The sequence below is a fragment of the Mirounga angustirostris genome, unplaced genomic scaffold (assembly GCF_029215605.1).
Source record: "Mirounga angustirostris isolate CCGP_5_RB_7025 unplaced genomic scaffold, mMirAng1.0.hap1 SCAF_7, whole genome shotgun sequence".
Taxonomy (NCBI): domain Eukaryota; kingdom Metazoa; phylum Chordata; class Mammalia; order Carnivora; family Phocidae; genus Mirounga; species Mirounga angustirostris.
Window position 1 is genome coordinate 89,797,045 of NW_026991715.1, and position 16,099 is coordinate 89,813,143.

At 40.8% G+C, this 16,099-nt stretch overlaps 1 protein-coding gene across 10 annotated transcripts in view; it reads right to left on the reverse strand.

Annotated features, from left to right (window-relative positions):
• Positions 1–16,099, reverse strand: part of ZNF346 (zinc finger protein 346) — a 76,434-nt gene that overhangs the window by 22,996 nt on the left and 37,339 nt on the right. For 7 of the 10 annotated variants that reach the window (XR_010413188.1, XM_064596529.1, XM_064596530.1 and 4 more), the window contains 4 exons: positions 7,848–7,951; positions 7,159–7,251; positions 5,216–5,360; positions 946–1,179 (listed from right to left, as the gene is read on the reverse strand). Coding sequence is in view for 9 of the 10 variants with exons in the window: in XM_064596529.1 (XP_064452599.1) it covers positions 946–1,179; positions 5,216–5,360; positions 7,159–7,251; positions 7,848–7,951 (576 nt within the window). In the remaining variant the exon portion in view is untranslated. The remainder of the gene's footprint in view (positions 1–945; positions 1,180–5,215; positions 5,361–7,158; positions 7,252–7,847; positions 7,952–16,099) is intronic. The other 3 variants (XM_064596525.1, XM_064596526.1, XM_064596531.1) reach the window with 3 other exon arrangements.

Here is a 16,099-nt window from a genome sequence, read left to right on the forward strand (position 1 = left end):
CCATGGCCTGGGTGGAAACCCTGAGGACCCACTGAATGCTCATGTAGGCTCCAGGAGACAGGGACTGTTCCCTCAATGAGGGAAAACAGTAGGCACTCAATAAACATGTACTGACTGAATGAAAGAGAAAATAATAATCTTCCCCTCCCCTCCTCTTATTATAAGCCCTAAGTAGTTACTGTGATTGGGAAGGGCTCTTAACTCTTCATGAATGCTTACTCCTGTGATGCTGACTGGCATCTTGAAGTCAGGGAAAAACTAATGTTCTCTGAGTCAGAGTGGTGTCCTTTACCACACTATCCCAAGGATATAGGCAGGCCTGAGCTGCTGAGAGATGAGGGGCCCTGAGGACACTCTAAAATCTGACAGAGGCTACTGAGGTCTTCACACAGGAATGTGGATGACAGGGAGCTTAAATCAGAGGTTGCAAACTGGTGGCCCTTGGCCCAAATCTGGCTTGCAGACAGGTTTGACTCACACAGGGTTTAACATTTTTAAAATTGGGTAGCACATTTAAAACTGAGGGGCTTTTTCTTTTTTTTTTTTTTTTTTAAGATTTTATCTTTAAGTAATCTCTACACCCAACGTGGGGCTTGAACTCAGAACCCCAAGACCAAGAGTCATATGGTCTACTGACTGAGCCAGCCTGGCGCTCCTAAAAATGAGGGGAATTCTTAAAGAAATCTGACTTTCTAGAGTCTTTTGAAAAACGGAAGATATGGTAGTAACTAGCTGGAGCTGCCTAGGAGACGCATGTACTCTTCCGCTGATCAAATCCCCTCTTGGCTCTTTCACTTATTTAAATTTCCTGTCTGGTTTCTGCAGGCATTTGAGTTTGCAACGCCTGCTTTAGATGTAAGGAAGAAAGGGCACAGCTTTGGTAGTCTGGGGAACTCCAGTGGTCAGGCCCTGATCCAGCTCTGGGTGTGAGCTGGGCCCTCTTACCTGATGAGTCAGTGACAGCAGGGTCTGCCAGCCGCCCATAGTGTGCCATGAGTTTGAGCTTGGTTTCCTGTTTCCTGTGTTTCTTGCCCACATAATGTTGTTGAGCCATGACAGGGTCGTTGAAAGTCGCATGGCAGAGGCTGCAGAACTTGTCTGGGTCTATCATCTCTCTATTCTGGTGCAAGGCTAAGGTGGAGGCCACAAGGAAAGGGTTTGTAAGGCGTTTCGACAGAGCTGCGGTGAGAGAGTTCAAACAGAAACAATGAAAAGACCCAGAAGGTGCCAAGCTTTCTAGTCTGCTGAATGGAAAGAAAGGCTGGGTCACTAATCACACTTGCAGATGTGGCACTCTGCCTGTGTGACACACACGGAAAGCCTTCTCTAATTGGGAAAATTGGGAAGATTTGGGGGAGCTCAAAGACCAGCTACTTGATCAGCAGCTTTCACTACTTCAGGTACATGAATCCTGATTATCTCATATTCTGAGGAGGCTTCTGCTATCAAGTTGCCCAATTACAACAGACTAGAAACGTACATGTTTGTAGTCTTTTTATCCCTCAGAATTCCCAAGAACTTCACAGCAAGTGGGACAAGAAACCTGGGTGTTTTAGTCCCATCCTCAAAGTGCCCTAGTTACAGAGCTGGGAGCCAATGCACAGATGTAGCAACTGAGGGCCTGAGGACCTGGAGGGTCATTTAGAAAAGGCAACCATACTAGGGAAGGCCTTTTGGGTTACACTGCCTTCCAGGCTGAGTAGGGGAGAGAGGGGATGACACTGACATTTAGTTACATGCTTTGTATATATTATTTCCTCCTTTGGTCCTCAGAACTATCCCATGAGATAGATATCATTTTGCCACATTATAGAGAAAAACCAAGGTTCAGATGGGTAAAGTGACTTGTCCAAGATCACCCTGCTAGCGAGTGAACCTGTCTGTGTGACCCTAAAGACCATGCTGTCTTTGCTATGCCAGGCTGCCAGAATGTGGTAGGGTAACCTGAGGGCTACAGATCATGCTTCCACCTTCAGAAAACATCCCTGGCTTTGGTCAATGAATTCAGTTAATCAGAATCTGTTATAGGCATATGCATAAGCCTCCTGTGGGTCAACATATATCTTGATACTGATGGCAGGCAAGACTGCTGCTTTATGGAGTGGATGCCAAGACTCACTAATGAGTCCACGTGGCTAGAATGGTGTCAACCTAGTAACCACTGCTTTAAAAATGTGGCCTAGAACCCCCACCAATGGTGGAAGAGAAGTGGGGCTCAGCAGCACTCAGATCGATGGCTCAGATGCTTGTTCATCCCTGGACCACTTCAATGGGGGAAGTTTTGAGGATTTTTAGCAAGCCAGAGGAAACTTGCTGGCTTTTCTCACAATGGTTTTCCAGCATAGGAATCTCAATTTCCCTGACCACTAACTTTCCCTGTCCATTGTTTCAGCAAGTCACTTGAAAAGTAATGCACATGTTGTAGAATATTTAATATATGAGAAAATATTCAGTATGTGGTGTTATGTTTAAAAAAAGCAGGTTACACAGCAATCTGTTTCTTATGTCCTCAATTTTGTAAAATAAACAAATGAAAAAACATACTGGTGATGCATGGAAAAAAGGCCAAAGGCATAGAGTAAAAGGGTGCATTTCAGTATTTTCCAACTTTTCTACAATGAATGTAGATTTTTCACATCAGAAAGGGAGGAGAGACAATAATGGTTGTTAAAACATAAAAAGGTCATTCTTTAAAAGATATTGAAGAGAAACATCAGAGGTAAATGGTTAAGTAAAGTTGGAGGAACCGCTTTATGGACGTCCAAAAAATAACAATTATGGGCGTCTTCTCTTAGGAAACAGCTGGAAGTATGTAAAGAGTATTCTACAGGGGTGTTTGCTGTACTGTTATTTATAAATATCAAAAAAGGGGAAGGGGGAAATGTTCAACATTAGAGGAATGGTTAAATATGGTATGATGGGCTATTATATAGTCATTAAAATGTTTATAAAAAGTTTTTAATAACATGGGGAAATACAAATGTTATATTAAACAGAAAGTGTATAAAATCACACACACAATATGATTTTATCAATGTTAAAAGATATATGCACAGTCTTTATGTGTTACTGGTATTCTGAAAATGTCACCAATATATTAATAGCATTTCTCTTTTGGTGGTAGGATTTGGGGGATATTTTACTTTCTTCTTTGTACTTTTTGCATTGTTTGCGCTAGAATTACTCATAGCGAGTATGCATAGTATCATTTTTATAAACATGATAAGGCTATTTAAAGTATTCTTTGTTTATATGGACATATATATGGATTTAATCTGGATATACATAAAACAACTATACACACAGATATACACACATACACATAACAAAAGATTAGAGGAGAAACACTACTCCAAAATGTTAACAGTGGTTATCTCTGAGTGGTAAAATTATAGGTACATTTTCTTTTCATATACCTATATTTTCCATATTTTCTACAACATGCTTCTATTACTTTTACATTAGAAAAATGTTTAATTTCAGAAATAGAGTTCTACACTCACATAATAACATGGAAATGTGCTTAAACTACAAAATTCTCTGAAAAGTAAAAGCAGTATACAAATGGTAGATGCACTTTGATTACAACTATATCAAAACTTATCTGTATGTGGCAAAGGCTAAAAATGAATATGGAAAATAATCTTTTTGTATGGAATCTTTGGGACCTGGAATATTCCAGGGAATTTTCCCATTTATGGAAAAGATCAATCCATATAAAGATAAATGACCTTATAAAGTTCTGTTCTTAAGGTAGTTCCCTTGGCCTAATGTTTTAATCTCTTTGGTACCATTCATGGTACCAACACCGACTTTATTTATTTATTTATTTTTTAGCAATCTCTACATATAACGTGGGGCTCGAACTCACGACCCCAAGATCAGGAGTCACATGCTGCACTGACTGAGCCAGCCAGGCGCCCCCAACATGAAGTTTTAAACAAAAGCCATTAGTACTAGTATAACTCAATGATGAACAAACCATAAGCAAGGCCAATGACATGCTCCAGATGGTGGATGCCTGAGCAAATACTACGTTTCATAAGGGGATTCCACTTATCCTGGCTATTTCGATGATGGTGATAATACTAACAGCAGCAGCTGTCATTTACTGAGCATCTGTTAAGTCCTAGGTTCCTTATATACATTATTTCATCCTCATAACCCATAAAGTAGATAGTATTATCAACATTTTATAGGTGAGGAAACTCAGGTTCAAAGAAGTTAAGCCATATAGATGGTAAATAGCAGCATCAGGATTTAAACCTGCATGTCTGTGACCTCAAAGTCCATATTCTGTTGTTTCATAGCATGAACTAGATTTGGGTGTGTTTAAGAGGGTGTAATTATGAGTGATTTTTCACCTTATCTTCAAAGTCTTCCAAAACACTGTTTTGTTTTCATAATACAGTATTATAAAAAAGAATAACAAGTATTATAAATAGTACAGTTAGTTTACTTCTTGGTCCGAAATAAATAAAGAAGCAAAAATTACCAAGAAAAAAATGAAATAAAAATCAAAGAACTTTCATTCTTGGCTGACTGCAGTTAGCACAGGTTAAAAATTCCCAGAAAGTCAGGAGTTAATGAGATGAGAGTGGGGGTTGAGTACCAGTGGTGACAAGATAAAGGGGCCTGTTTTAGAAGTCACTGCACTGGAAATGAATTCATGACAGTTGCAAACACGGCTTGCTGGGCAGCAGTGGCAGCACTAAAGTGTCCTGCTTTGAAAAGCAAGTCCCTGTCTTGAGGAGAACAGGCAGCTTTGAGGATTAAAGTGAGCAGGGCATAACCTGAGCACACGAAAAAGACAAGGATTTAGCTTTCAACTTGGAACCCACGGTAATAAGGGCCAGTGTGGATGCTGGGAGGGAAAAACCTAAGTGGGAGAGGTAGGAGATAGAATGCTCTCATGGTATGCACGGCCTGGAGGACTTTGGCATTCCCAATTATAATTATTTGTCAGGACAAAAGCTCAGGGCTACGATGCTTCTACAGAGAAAAACTGATGTAACCAAAGAAAGGAAGTTAGGTGAGCACAACTCTGAGGCTGCATTTCACTGAAGCTGGGTCTACTTTGATATTTTTAAGGGTTCTCAAAGTAGTTCAACCTCTCCAAGTCTGTGGCCCCAGTGAGCATTTCTGGGAGCACCTGGCATTGGTGCCCTGAGGATGGGAGGGGTACCGATATAGCACTACTCAGGAAAACCAGTACCTTCCACCTTAGTGGATTGCTGCTTCAGCTTTAAGTTCTTTGCGTGGGTCTTCCCCAGGTAGTGCGACTGGGCCACGACAGGGGAGGAAAAGGTCATGTTACAGATGGGACAGCACTGGTTCTTGTCTTTGCTTCTGCTGCTCTTCTGGTTGGGAGAAAGAACACAGGTCTGATCACGCCACTGCCCAGCCAGAAAATCTTCAATGGTTCCCCATTGCCCATAGAAGAATGGGAATTCAAGGCCCCCTTCACACACTAACCCCAACCTACCTTTCTGGATCTTTCTCCAGCTACTTCATTTCAGGCTCTACTCACCATTCCCCACTTTATTCTACTCACCATTCCCCACTTTATTCTCTGTTGCTTCCTTGCTTTGCTTGGGCCATTCCTGCTACCTAGAATGATCTTCCTCTTTTCCTGCCTAGCATGTATCGGCTTAGCCTTCAAGGCCTATATATATATATATATACATATGATATATATATATCTCACTTCTGGGAGATTATTATGCAAGAAAATCATTCAGAACACAATTATCGAGCTGCTTTGTGTGGGTATTCAGAAAAAGTTAATCTTGTTCCATCTCTGCATGCCCAGAGTACATTAAACAGACCTCTATCATACCACTTGTCACCCAAACTGACAGTGTCACAGCTTAGGAGGACTTTGGGCATGGACCACTGGAATCATCTTTGTTTCCTATCCTTAGCACCCTGCTGGAGTCTGGCACACAGCAGATATTCAGGGTTTGCTGAACAAGCAGATATTTGGGTTTTATTTGTTGATTGTGATTAGGCCAGAAAACAATGTATTTCAAGCCTATGTTAAGAGCTCCCAGCTCTCTGAGGTCTGATCTGTGAATAGTATTCGTTACAAGAGCATTTTACAATTTTGGCACTATTGACATTTTGGATAATTCTTTGTTGTAGAGGAAGGGGAATGTCACTTCATTTGAACTACTGGACCACCCCGAGGGTTGAAATAATCAAGATACAAAGAGGTGAAGTGACTTGTCCAGAGTCATAGAGTTAGTCTTGTCTTTCTGAATTCTAAATCATAAGCAGAAGGGCAACTAGGGGATGGGTCCAGTGACTTTGGAGAAGGGATGAGTAAGGCCCTTCCAAACCTGTGACCACTATATATAATAGGAAGCAATCTGCAAATTTTCATTCACTGAACATCCACTAGGAATTGGAATTTTACCTCACAATACCCTTAAAAGGTAGGAATTATTATCTTCATTTTATGGGTGAAGTAGAGAGGTGAAGTGATTTGCCCAAAGTCACCAAACCAGTAAGTTGCAGAGCTGGTATTGGGCCCTCATCAGTGGACTTCTCATCCCATGACATTTGAACAACCTCCCATGGAACAAAATAATGGTACCCCTGAGGGACTAGGATTGTTTCAGCATAATTCTCACGTATTTTTAACCCAAAAAGCAAGTGCATTTACACCTCAATCGGAACAGGCATTTGGAAACGTGTTTTTTCCACTTGTTTATTCAAAACATTCAAGTGCTGAACTCAGCTCTTTCCCTCCCATTTCAAGAAAGCAAGCAGCCTGGTTTCTTTCCCTTTTTTCTCCTTGAGTAGTGAAGGGGAAGCTTCTTGTCCTGCTCCAATAAACCACTGGGTGGTAATGCATAACAATGGCTTGATTTACTGAGCCCTACTATGTGCCAGGCTCTGTGTTTGGTGCTTTTTATAAACCTTCCCTCATTTTAGTTTGGAAAAATCCTAAAATATAGTTGATATTAGCATTCTCATTTTTAGGGAGGAAGATATTAAGGCTTAGAGAAGTAACAAGACTTTTCCAAGTCACACAACATGGCCAGGATTTGAAGCCAATTCAGTCTGACTCAAAGCCCACCTTCTTTCCACCACACCAACCTGCCTGTTGGCTTCATCAGAAAGTGAGCAGTCTCAACATGGCAGCTGGATTACCTGATCTGAGTCTAGCTTCTTCGTTTCCCCTTTTAATGTCTCCATTCCATGGATTGCTAGGTATCTCTTCACTTTGTTGGCATGTTTTTTGCTCTGCAAGAACCCAGGAAAAAGATCAAAAATAGCCAAATGCCATTTCATATCTAAGGTACTCAAAAATATTAGATTTTCATCTGATCCATCCTCACAAAAACTTTTGAGGAGGAGAAGGTAGGGGAAGAAACCTAGTTTATTGAGCTCCTACTCTGTTCAAGGCACTTTACATGCTATTAAGTCTAACCTTCACAGCAATCTATGAGAAAATTACCATCATCTCTATCTTACAGATAAGGAAACTAAGACTGAAGATGGTGAGGCTTCTTGCCCAAGATGAGCAGCACAGTTGTGATTCTAACTCAGGTCTATTTAAAGCCAAAGTGCATACTTTCTACTATACCACACTGAGAGGGAAGATATAAGTATGATGATCCTGATTTGGATGGGAGAAATGAGACACAGAAAAATTAAGTCAACCTTCAAATCACAGTCAACATGCATGGAGGCAATGTCTGGGTGGCTAGGAAGGAATTACATACACTTCATTGTGCAAGCCAGGGAGAAGTGAGGGCTTGGCACTGAGTGTGGAAAATAAAGTATTTCTTTTTTTTTATTTTGGAAAGTAAAGTATTTCTAAAGGTACAATGGCATACCTGGTAGTGTGCCAGCTTCTGGGACTCAGAAATGAGCAAGGCGCAGCAAACCTTACACTGGGTATTGGTAAAGAGACACTGGTTCTTCTGGATCATGTGCTCCACTACAGAGAGGAAAATAAAAAATCTTTGAGTTAAAAACCTACCTCAACAGCACTGTCTTTGAACCCAGTCTCAAACGTAGGCACTGAGTAATGGAATGCCGTATCATTATATCTCGACACACCTTAGTCACTCCTTCCCTATGCTTTCATGACTCATGCTATATTCTCATATCACCTATATAATAACTTTACAATTTTGTGTAAGCCAATTTTCTTTACTAAGTAAATTTTTTTGAGTTATAATTGATATACAACATTATATAAGTTTCAGGTGTACAATATAATGATTTGATATTTGTATATATTGCAAAATGGTCACCATGATAAATCTAGTTAACATCTGTCATCATATATAGTTACAAATCTTTGTCTGGTGATGAAAACTTTCCAGATTTACTCTCTTAGCAACTTTCAAATATACAATTCAGCATTACTAACTATAATCACCGTGATATAAATTCTTTCAAAAAGAAATCTTTAGATCATAAATTTAAATAGATACCAATAAAAATGAAGTAATTCTAGACTGACACTGGTACCAGAGGCTTGGGGCTCTCCTTACAAAGACTAAGAGAGCAGCAACTGTGAAGAAAGGTGTTAAGACATCTTTCCCAGATAGAATCAGAAAGATTGAAAGACTTGAAAAGAGAATCATTTTATCACTCTTTTTTTAAACTGTAATAATAAATTCTCTATCTTTTTTATTATTTGTGAACATTTTCTGTGGAATTAAAAATAAAGCAACTCCAACATTTATTCCACTAAAAGATCAATAGTATTTTCTGATTTTATTATTTATTTATTTTTAAAAAGATTTTATTTCTCTATTTCTTTTTATTTTTTAAAGATTTTATTTATTTATTTGACAGAGAGAGAGATAGCGAGAGCAGGAACACAAGCAGGGGGAGTGGGAGAGGGAGAAGCAGGCTTCCTGCCGAGCAGGGAGCCCAATGCGGGGCTCGATCCCAGGACCCTGGGATCATGACCTGAGCTGAAGGCAGACGCTTAATGACTGAGCCACCCAGGCACCCCAAAAAGATTTTATTTTTATGTAATCTCTACACCCACTGTGGGGCTCAAACTCATAACCCTGAGATCAAGAGTTGCATGCTCTACTGACAGAGCCAGCCAGGCACCCTGCATTTTCTGATTTTAAAAATTTACATTGGTATAACTGTACACAGCGTTTTGGTTAGAAAATTGTACTGGGGTTTAGTTATTGAAAGACTAGAATATTCTTTTTGTATGGAAAGAACGTGAGTTTGTTTATTAAGGAAACATTAAAAATTGGTTTCTTTGGAATAAATCAGAAGATTTGAAAAGTAATTTTGGAGGATAAATATCAATTAGAAGATGCTGCTTGGGGCGCCTGGGTGGCTCAGTCATTGAGCGTCTGCCTTCGTCTCGGGTCATGGTCCCAGGGTCCTGGGATTGAGCCCTGCATCGGGCTCCCTGCTCGGCGGGAAGCCTGCTTCTCCATCTCCCTCTCCCCCTGCTTGTGATCCCTCTCTTGCTGTGTCTCTGTCAAATAAATACATAAAATCTTTAAAAAAAAAAAAAAAGAAGATGCTGCTCGATGATCTTTTACCTTCATGAGAAAAGGTTAATTAATCCTGTTATTATATAGTAAACACAAACTATTATCTAATACCAGTTAAATGTGTGTGGTACAAATCTTGGTTAGGAACTTGGGCCCCCCAGGCATGCTGACTTGGGTTCAAATCCTGCTGCTGTTTCTGTGACTGTGTGATTTTATAGAAATTACTTAATCTCAGGGCGCCTGGGTGCCTCAGTCGTTAAGCGTCTGCCTTCAGCTCAGGTCATGATCCCAGCATCCTGGGATGGAGCCCTAAGTCAGGCTCCCTGCTGAGCAAGGAGCCTGCTTCTCCCTCTCACTCTGCCTCTCCCCCTGCTCTTGCTCTCTCGGGTGCATGCTCTCAAGTAAATTAATAAAATCTTAAAAAAAAAAAGAAATTAATCTCCATCCTGTGGTTTTCCTCTGTTTACAATGGGAGTACAGAAGCCCTCCCTTATCTGGCAGTTTCACATTCTGTGAGTTCAGTTACCTACGGTCAACCATAGTCTGGAGGCAGATGATCTTCCCTCTTACATATCTTCAGAAGGTCAGTAGTAGCCTAATACTATGTCACAATGCCTACATCATTCATTTCACTTTATCTCATCATGTAGACATTTAATCATTTCACATTACCACAAGGGTAAGTACAGTAAGATATTTTGAGAAACAGAGATACCACATTCATATTTACTACAATAAGTTATAATTGTTCTGTTTTTTTTTTTTTTAAAGATTTTTTATTTATTTGAGAGAGAGAATGAGAGACAGCACGAGAGGGAAGAGGGTCAGAGGGAGAAGTGGACCCCCTGCTGAGCAGGGAGCCCGATATGGGACCCGATCCCGGGACTCCAGGATCACGACCTGAGCGGAAGGCAGCCGCCTAACCAACTGAGCCACCCAGGCGCCCCTATAATTGTTCTGTTTTATTAATAGTTATTATTGTCAATCTCTTACTGTGCTTAATTTCTTATTTATTTATTTATTTATTTGACAGAGACAGACACAGCAAGAGAGGGAACACAAGCAGGGGGAGCGGGAGAGGGAGAAGCAGGCTCCCTGCCAAGCAGGGAGCCCGATGCGGGGCTCGATCCCCGCACCCGGGGATCATGACCTGAGCCCAAGGCAGATGCCCAATGACTGAGCCACCCAGGCGCCCCTGTACTTAATTTCTAAATAAAACTTTATCATAGATATGTATGTATAGGAAAATATATAAATATATATAGGGTTCGATACCATCTGTGGTTTTAGGCATTCACAGTAGGGATCTTAGAATATATTTCCCATGAATAAGGGGGACTACTGTACGGTAACATGTATCTCATAGAATGTATTATCCTTGTGGTTTTCCATACAAAGCACTTAGTGCAGTGTCTGGCTTAGTTAGTACACACTCGTTGTCAATGACGAATGTTATATGTCAAATTCTTTTTTGGGTCCTGTGCTTCTGAGAAAATTAACTATTTTCTAGATTGTACCTGTGAATATATATATATTTTAAAGATTTTAAGTAATCTCTACCCCCAACGTGGGGCTTGAACTCACAACCCCAAGATCAACAGTTGTATGCTCCATGGACTAAGTCAGCCAGGTGCCCTAAGATATTTCTTATTCTAGAACTTGGTAAGTGTTAAAATTTTTCTTGATCTGACTTTGAAACATCTCAATTCACCTAACATATTACACAAGTTGTATACTGTAGGAAACCATGACATTAACTGTTCTTAATTGTTGGGTGGGGAACTAAGCCTTACCTTTGGGGAGGAAGTAAAATTTCAAGCAAGGCATGAGTTCTATCATGACACCAATAATCTGAGGCAGGGACAGAGTCCAGAAAACTCTGAGGGGACAGCAAGCTCATGTTTTTTATCTTCCACTCTGGACCAAAATGAGGTCAAGATGCCCTGGAGGGAGGTTATTGGTAGGAAACTTTTTTTTTTTAAAGATTTATTTATTTATTTGAGAGGGAGGGGCAGAGAGAGAGAGAATCTTCAAGCAGACTCCCTGCTGAGCAGGGAGCGGCAATGTGGGGCTTGATCCCATTACCCATGAGATCATCACCTGAGCTGAAACCATGAATCTGATGCTTAACCAGCTGAGCCACCCAGGTGCCCCTCTTGGTAGGAAAGTTTTTAAGGTGACTTTCCCTACTTACAAGGTCTAAAGCTTATCTGTGCCAGCCCTTTTGGGCAGAAAGGCTGCTGTCTGGCTGTATTTCTGCCCCTTAGAATCACTGTTTATTTCCCCATTTTTCTCCTATGGTGCTTGGTAAATTTTTGTGAAAGACCTTGCTGGCCTCAGCTGGGTTCAGAGAAACAAAGGGAAGTGGGTCTGTGAACACATATGGGCCAGAGCTTTTATTTTAACCAACTCAGCCACTGAGGCGCCCTCAAGAGCTTTTATTTTAAAGGGAGGATGAGAGGATCCTCAGAATGCAAAGCCCGTAAGATGGAGATGGTACCCAGGAGTCACACTCCAGTCTTCCTCCCCTGACCTGGAGATGTTGGATATTTTCTTTTTTTTAATTAAAGAAGATGAGGTTCTTTTTCAAAGATATTCAGAATCTGACTCTCAAAGGCTAAACAGGGCAGGGACCATGTATGACTTTGTACCCCAGTATCTAGTACAATACCTGACCCATAGCAGGGCCTTGGTGAGTATGCTGAATGAATGAAATGAACCTCTCTAGCCTCAGAGAGTATATCCACACAGTCCACAAATACATATTTGGAATGCTTTCTATGTGCTAGCACTGGGGCCATATCAACAAGTAAGGCAGAATACAAAGTAAATAAAAAGCAAAATAGTGAGAGAGAGAGAAATGCTATGAAAACAAAGTAAGTAGCTCTCTCTGTAAAATAAATAAATAAATAATCTTAAAAAAAAAAAGAGGGGGCGCCTGGGTGGCTCAGTCGGTTAAGTGTCTGCCTTCATCTCAGGTCATGATCCCAGGGTCTTCGCATCAGGCTCCCTGCTCGGGCGGGAGCCTGCTTCTCCCTCTCCCTCTGCCTGTTGCTCTGTCTGCTTGTGCTCTCTCTCTCTGTCAAATAAATAAATAAAAAATCTTTAAACAACAACAACAACAACAACAAAGTAAGTGGTAGAGAATGATGGGGGCAGTATAGTCAGCGAAGACTATCTTATAAGGCATCAGCCATAAGGAGGTCTGGGGGAAATAGTGTTCCAGCCTGAGATAGTGCCAAGTCTCTGAGGCAGGGATGAGTTTGGCATATTCAAGGAATGGAGAGGAGGTCAGTGTGGCTAGAGTATGGTGAATGAGACAAAAGTGGTAGGAAATAAAAGTTGGAGAGGCAGTGTGAGGCCTACCAGATCATGTTGAATGAATATAAGGCCTCAAAAGCCATGATTTGAACTATGGATTTTGTTTTTAGTGCCATGAGAGGCAAAAAGATCTGGCTTATATTTCAAAAGATCACTCTGATCACTGCGTCAGCAGACTGTATGGGGATGCCAATGGAAGCTGGCAATGGAGATAGAGAAAAGTGTATGGCTTTGGAATTATATTCCAGAAGTAGATCTGATATGCAATTTCTTAGATTGGATGTGGGGGAGTGAAGGAAGGAGTCAAGAATAGCTCCTAGGTTTTGAGCTTGAGCATCTGAACAGATGAGATGAAAACTGGAGGATGGCAGCCTTGGAGAATTTAAGACTTTTCTTTGGCTATGTTAAACATGAGTGGTCTATTAGATATATGGGTAGAGATATCAAGTAGTCAGTTGGAGATTCAAGTCTGGAGCTCAAGGGAGCGGTCAGAGCTGGAGATTATAAATTGAGACTCATAAGTATATCAATCATACTTTAGGCTATGGACTGGAAGAGAATGCCTAGTGTAGATGGAAAAGGAAAGAGGTCCTGGAACTGAGTCTTGGAGTCCTCCAAGCCCTGAGACAGAACTGTCCAGCCAAGCCCTTCCTAAATTCCTGACCCACAAGAACCATGAGAGGTTTACAAGGTTGGAGGAAGCTAAGGTCCACACTGGGAAAAGAGCTTACATAAATTATCAGAATTCTGAGAAGGTGGCCTGAATGTGTGTCTCTATTGCCCTGATATGCACATATAACTTTATTCATTTATTTATTTTTAAAAAAGATTTTATTTATTTGTGAGAGAGAGGGAAAGCGAGCACAAGCAGGGGGAGCGGCAGGCAGGGGGAGAAGCAGGCTCTCCACCGAGCGAGGAGCCTGATGCGGGACTCAATCCCAGGACCTTGGGATCATGACCTGAGCCGAAGGCAGATGTTTAACTGACTGAGCCTCCCAGGCATCCCTTCACCTACAACTTTAATCCAACTACCAACTACCTCCCCAGAATGGGACAGGTTTAATATAAGAAATTAGATGCTTAGAAAACCATTGGAAAGGCACTGAAGGTACTTGGTTGGGCCTTCATAAATGTCTCTAGGAACAATATATGACTGTTACACAGAAAGCTATAGTTTGAGGCCTCCATTGCAACCTTGCTGAAAGTAAGAAGCTTCCATTGTCAATGAACCTACATCTCAGCCTATGAAGCTTGATATTGGATTCTGGAATACTGATGTAGGATGATCTCATAGTTCCATGACCTTTCTTGATAGTAACAATAGCCAAAAGCCATAGGAATATGATCTTCACCCCATTTCTGTCTTCCAAATCTATGATATTGGCAGGATTGGATTTGTATCCGTATTGTAGCCAACCAGAAGATGTACAGGGCAGAGACTGAGAGATCTAGCACAGGGCTGATTTTCACAGGGTCAGTGAAGTATGGACAGAGAGAGCTAGTGTAGAGAAGCAAGATAATTCATAAACTTAAGGAATGTAGGAGAAGTAGTATTTGGGAGACAAATTATCATGACAGCTCAATATAAGTTACAACTGTCTTTAGGTGACTTAATGTGCCTAAAGTTGCCTCAGGATACTTAGGGCCAGAATAGCTGGTCAGTGCATGACTAAACGACCTCCTATATTCCAATTAATGGTGAACACTGCTAATCTATAATGACTTGCTATTCCTTGGCCCCATATGTGGCCTTAGGCTCTTCAACTCAGCTCCACAGAAATTCATCAATTTCTGTGTGAAGATGGTCCTCAGAGATGTAACCAATTTAGTAGCCTGCTTATTATGGCTTTTTGGGAGGTAGTGGATTTCTAGGTACAGCTATAGTTAGAAAGCAGCATACAACAAAAGATCCTAGTAAAAGCAAGCTGGATATAATCTACCAGTGGGTCAGATTTGTTAGGCAATGTAGTCTAACGGGCAGGGTGGTCTACAAGAATGAATTGAACAGTTAGCCCCACTAAGATTACTTAGCCTCAGTACTTCTATTTTGTGAATCCATACTGTTGATGGTCTGAAAAAGCTCAAATTTTATCATAGAAAAAAGGCATGAAGAAAGCAAATGTAATGGTATTGATGATGTGGTGTTAAAATTATTCTACTTAGAACATGTATAAAACAGAGTTGAAGGGCGCCTGGGTGGCTCAGTAGGTTAAGCGTCTGACTCTTGATTTCAGCTCTCGTTGTGATCTCAGGGTCATGGGATTGAGCCCCTCGTCGGGCTCCATGCTGGGCATGGAGCCTGCTTGAGATTCTCTCTTTCCCTCTCCCCCTCTGCTTCCTGCTCTCTCTCTCAAAAACAAAAAAAACAAAAAATGAAACAAAAAAGCAGAGTTGAGCTGAAAGTACAATAAATAAAATGAGAAATTCACGAGAGAAAAATCAACATCAAAGTAGCAGAAGACAGAATCAGTGAACTTGCAGATAGATCAATAGAAACATTCAATCTGAAGAGGAAAAAAAAAAGGAAGAATAATGAATAGAGCCTCAGAGACTTGTGGGATACATAAAGCATACCAAACAAATATATATGGGAAATCTCAGGAGAGAAAGGAGTAGAAAAAAAATATTTGAAGAAACAATGTTTGAAAACTCCCCATATTTGATTAAAGAAAAACATTAATCCATACAGTCAAAAGTCTCAAGTCTCTTGGGGCATCTGAGTGGCTCAGTTGGCTAAGCATCTGCCTTCGGCTCAAGTCATGATCCCAGAGTCCTGGGACTGAGCCCCGCATTAGGCTCCCTGCTCAGTGGGAAGCCTGCCTCTCCCTCTCCCTCTGCCTGTCACTACCCCTGCTTGTGTGCTCTGTTAAATAAATAAATAAAATCTTAAAAAGAAAAAAAAGTCTCAAGTCTCTCAAAACAGGATAAATACCAAAAGATCTACACCCAGATACATCATAGTCAAACTATTGAAAGATAAAGATAGGGATGCTTGGGTGGCTCAGTCAGTTAAGTGTCTGACTCTTGGTTTTGGCTCAGGTTGTGATTTCATGGGTCGTGAGATCAAGCCCCCTGTTGGGCTCTGCACTCAGTGAGGAGTCTGCTTGAGGATTTGCTCCCTCTGCTCCTTCACCTGCTTGTGCTCTCTCTCTCTCTCTAAAATAAATAAATAAATAAATAAATAAATAAATTTTAAAAAAGAAAGATAAAGACAGGAACTCTTTAAATTAGCAAGAGAAAAATGACTCATAATGTATAGTGGAATAATCTGATTAACTTCTCATCTG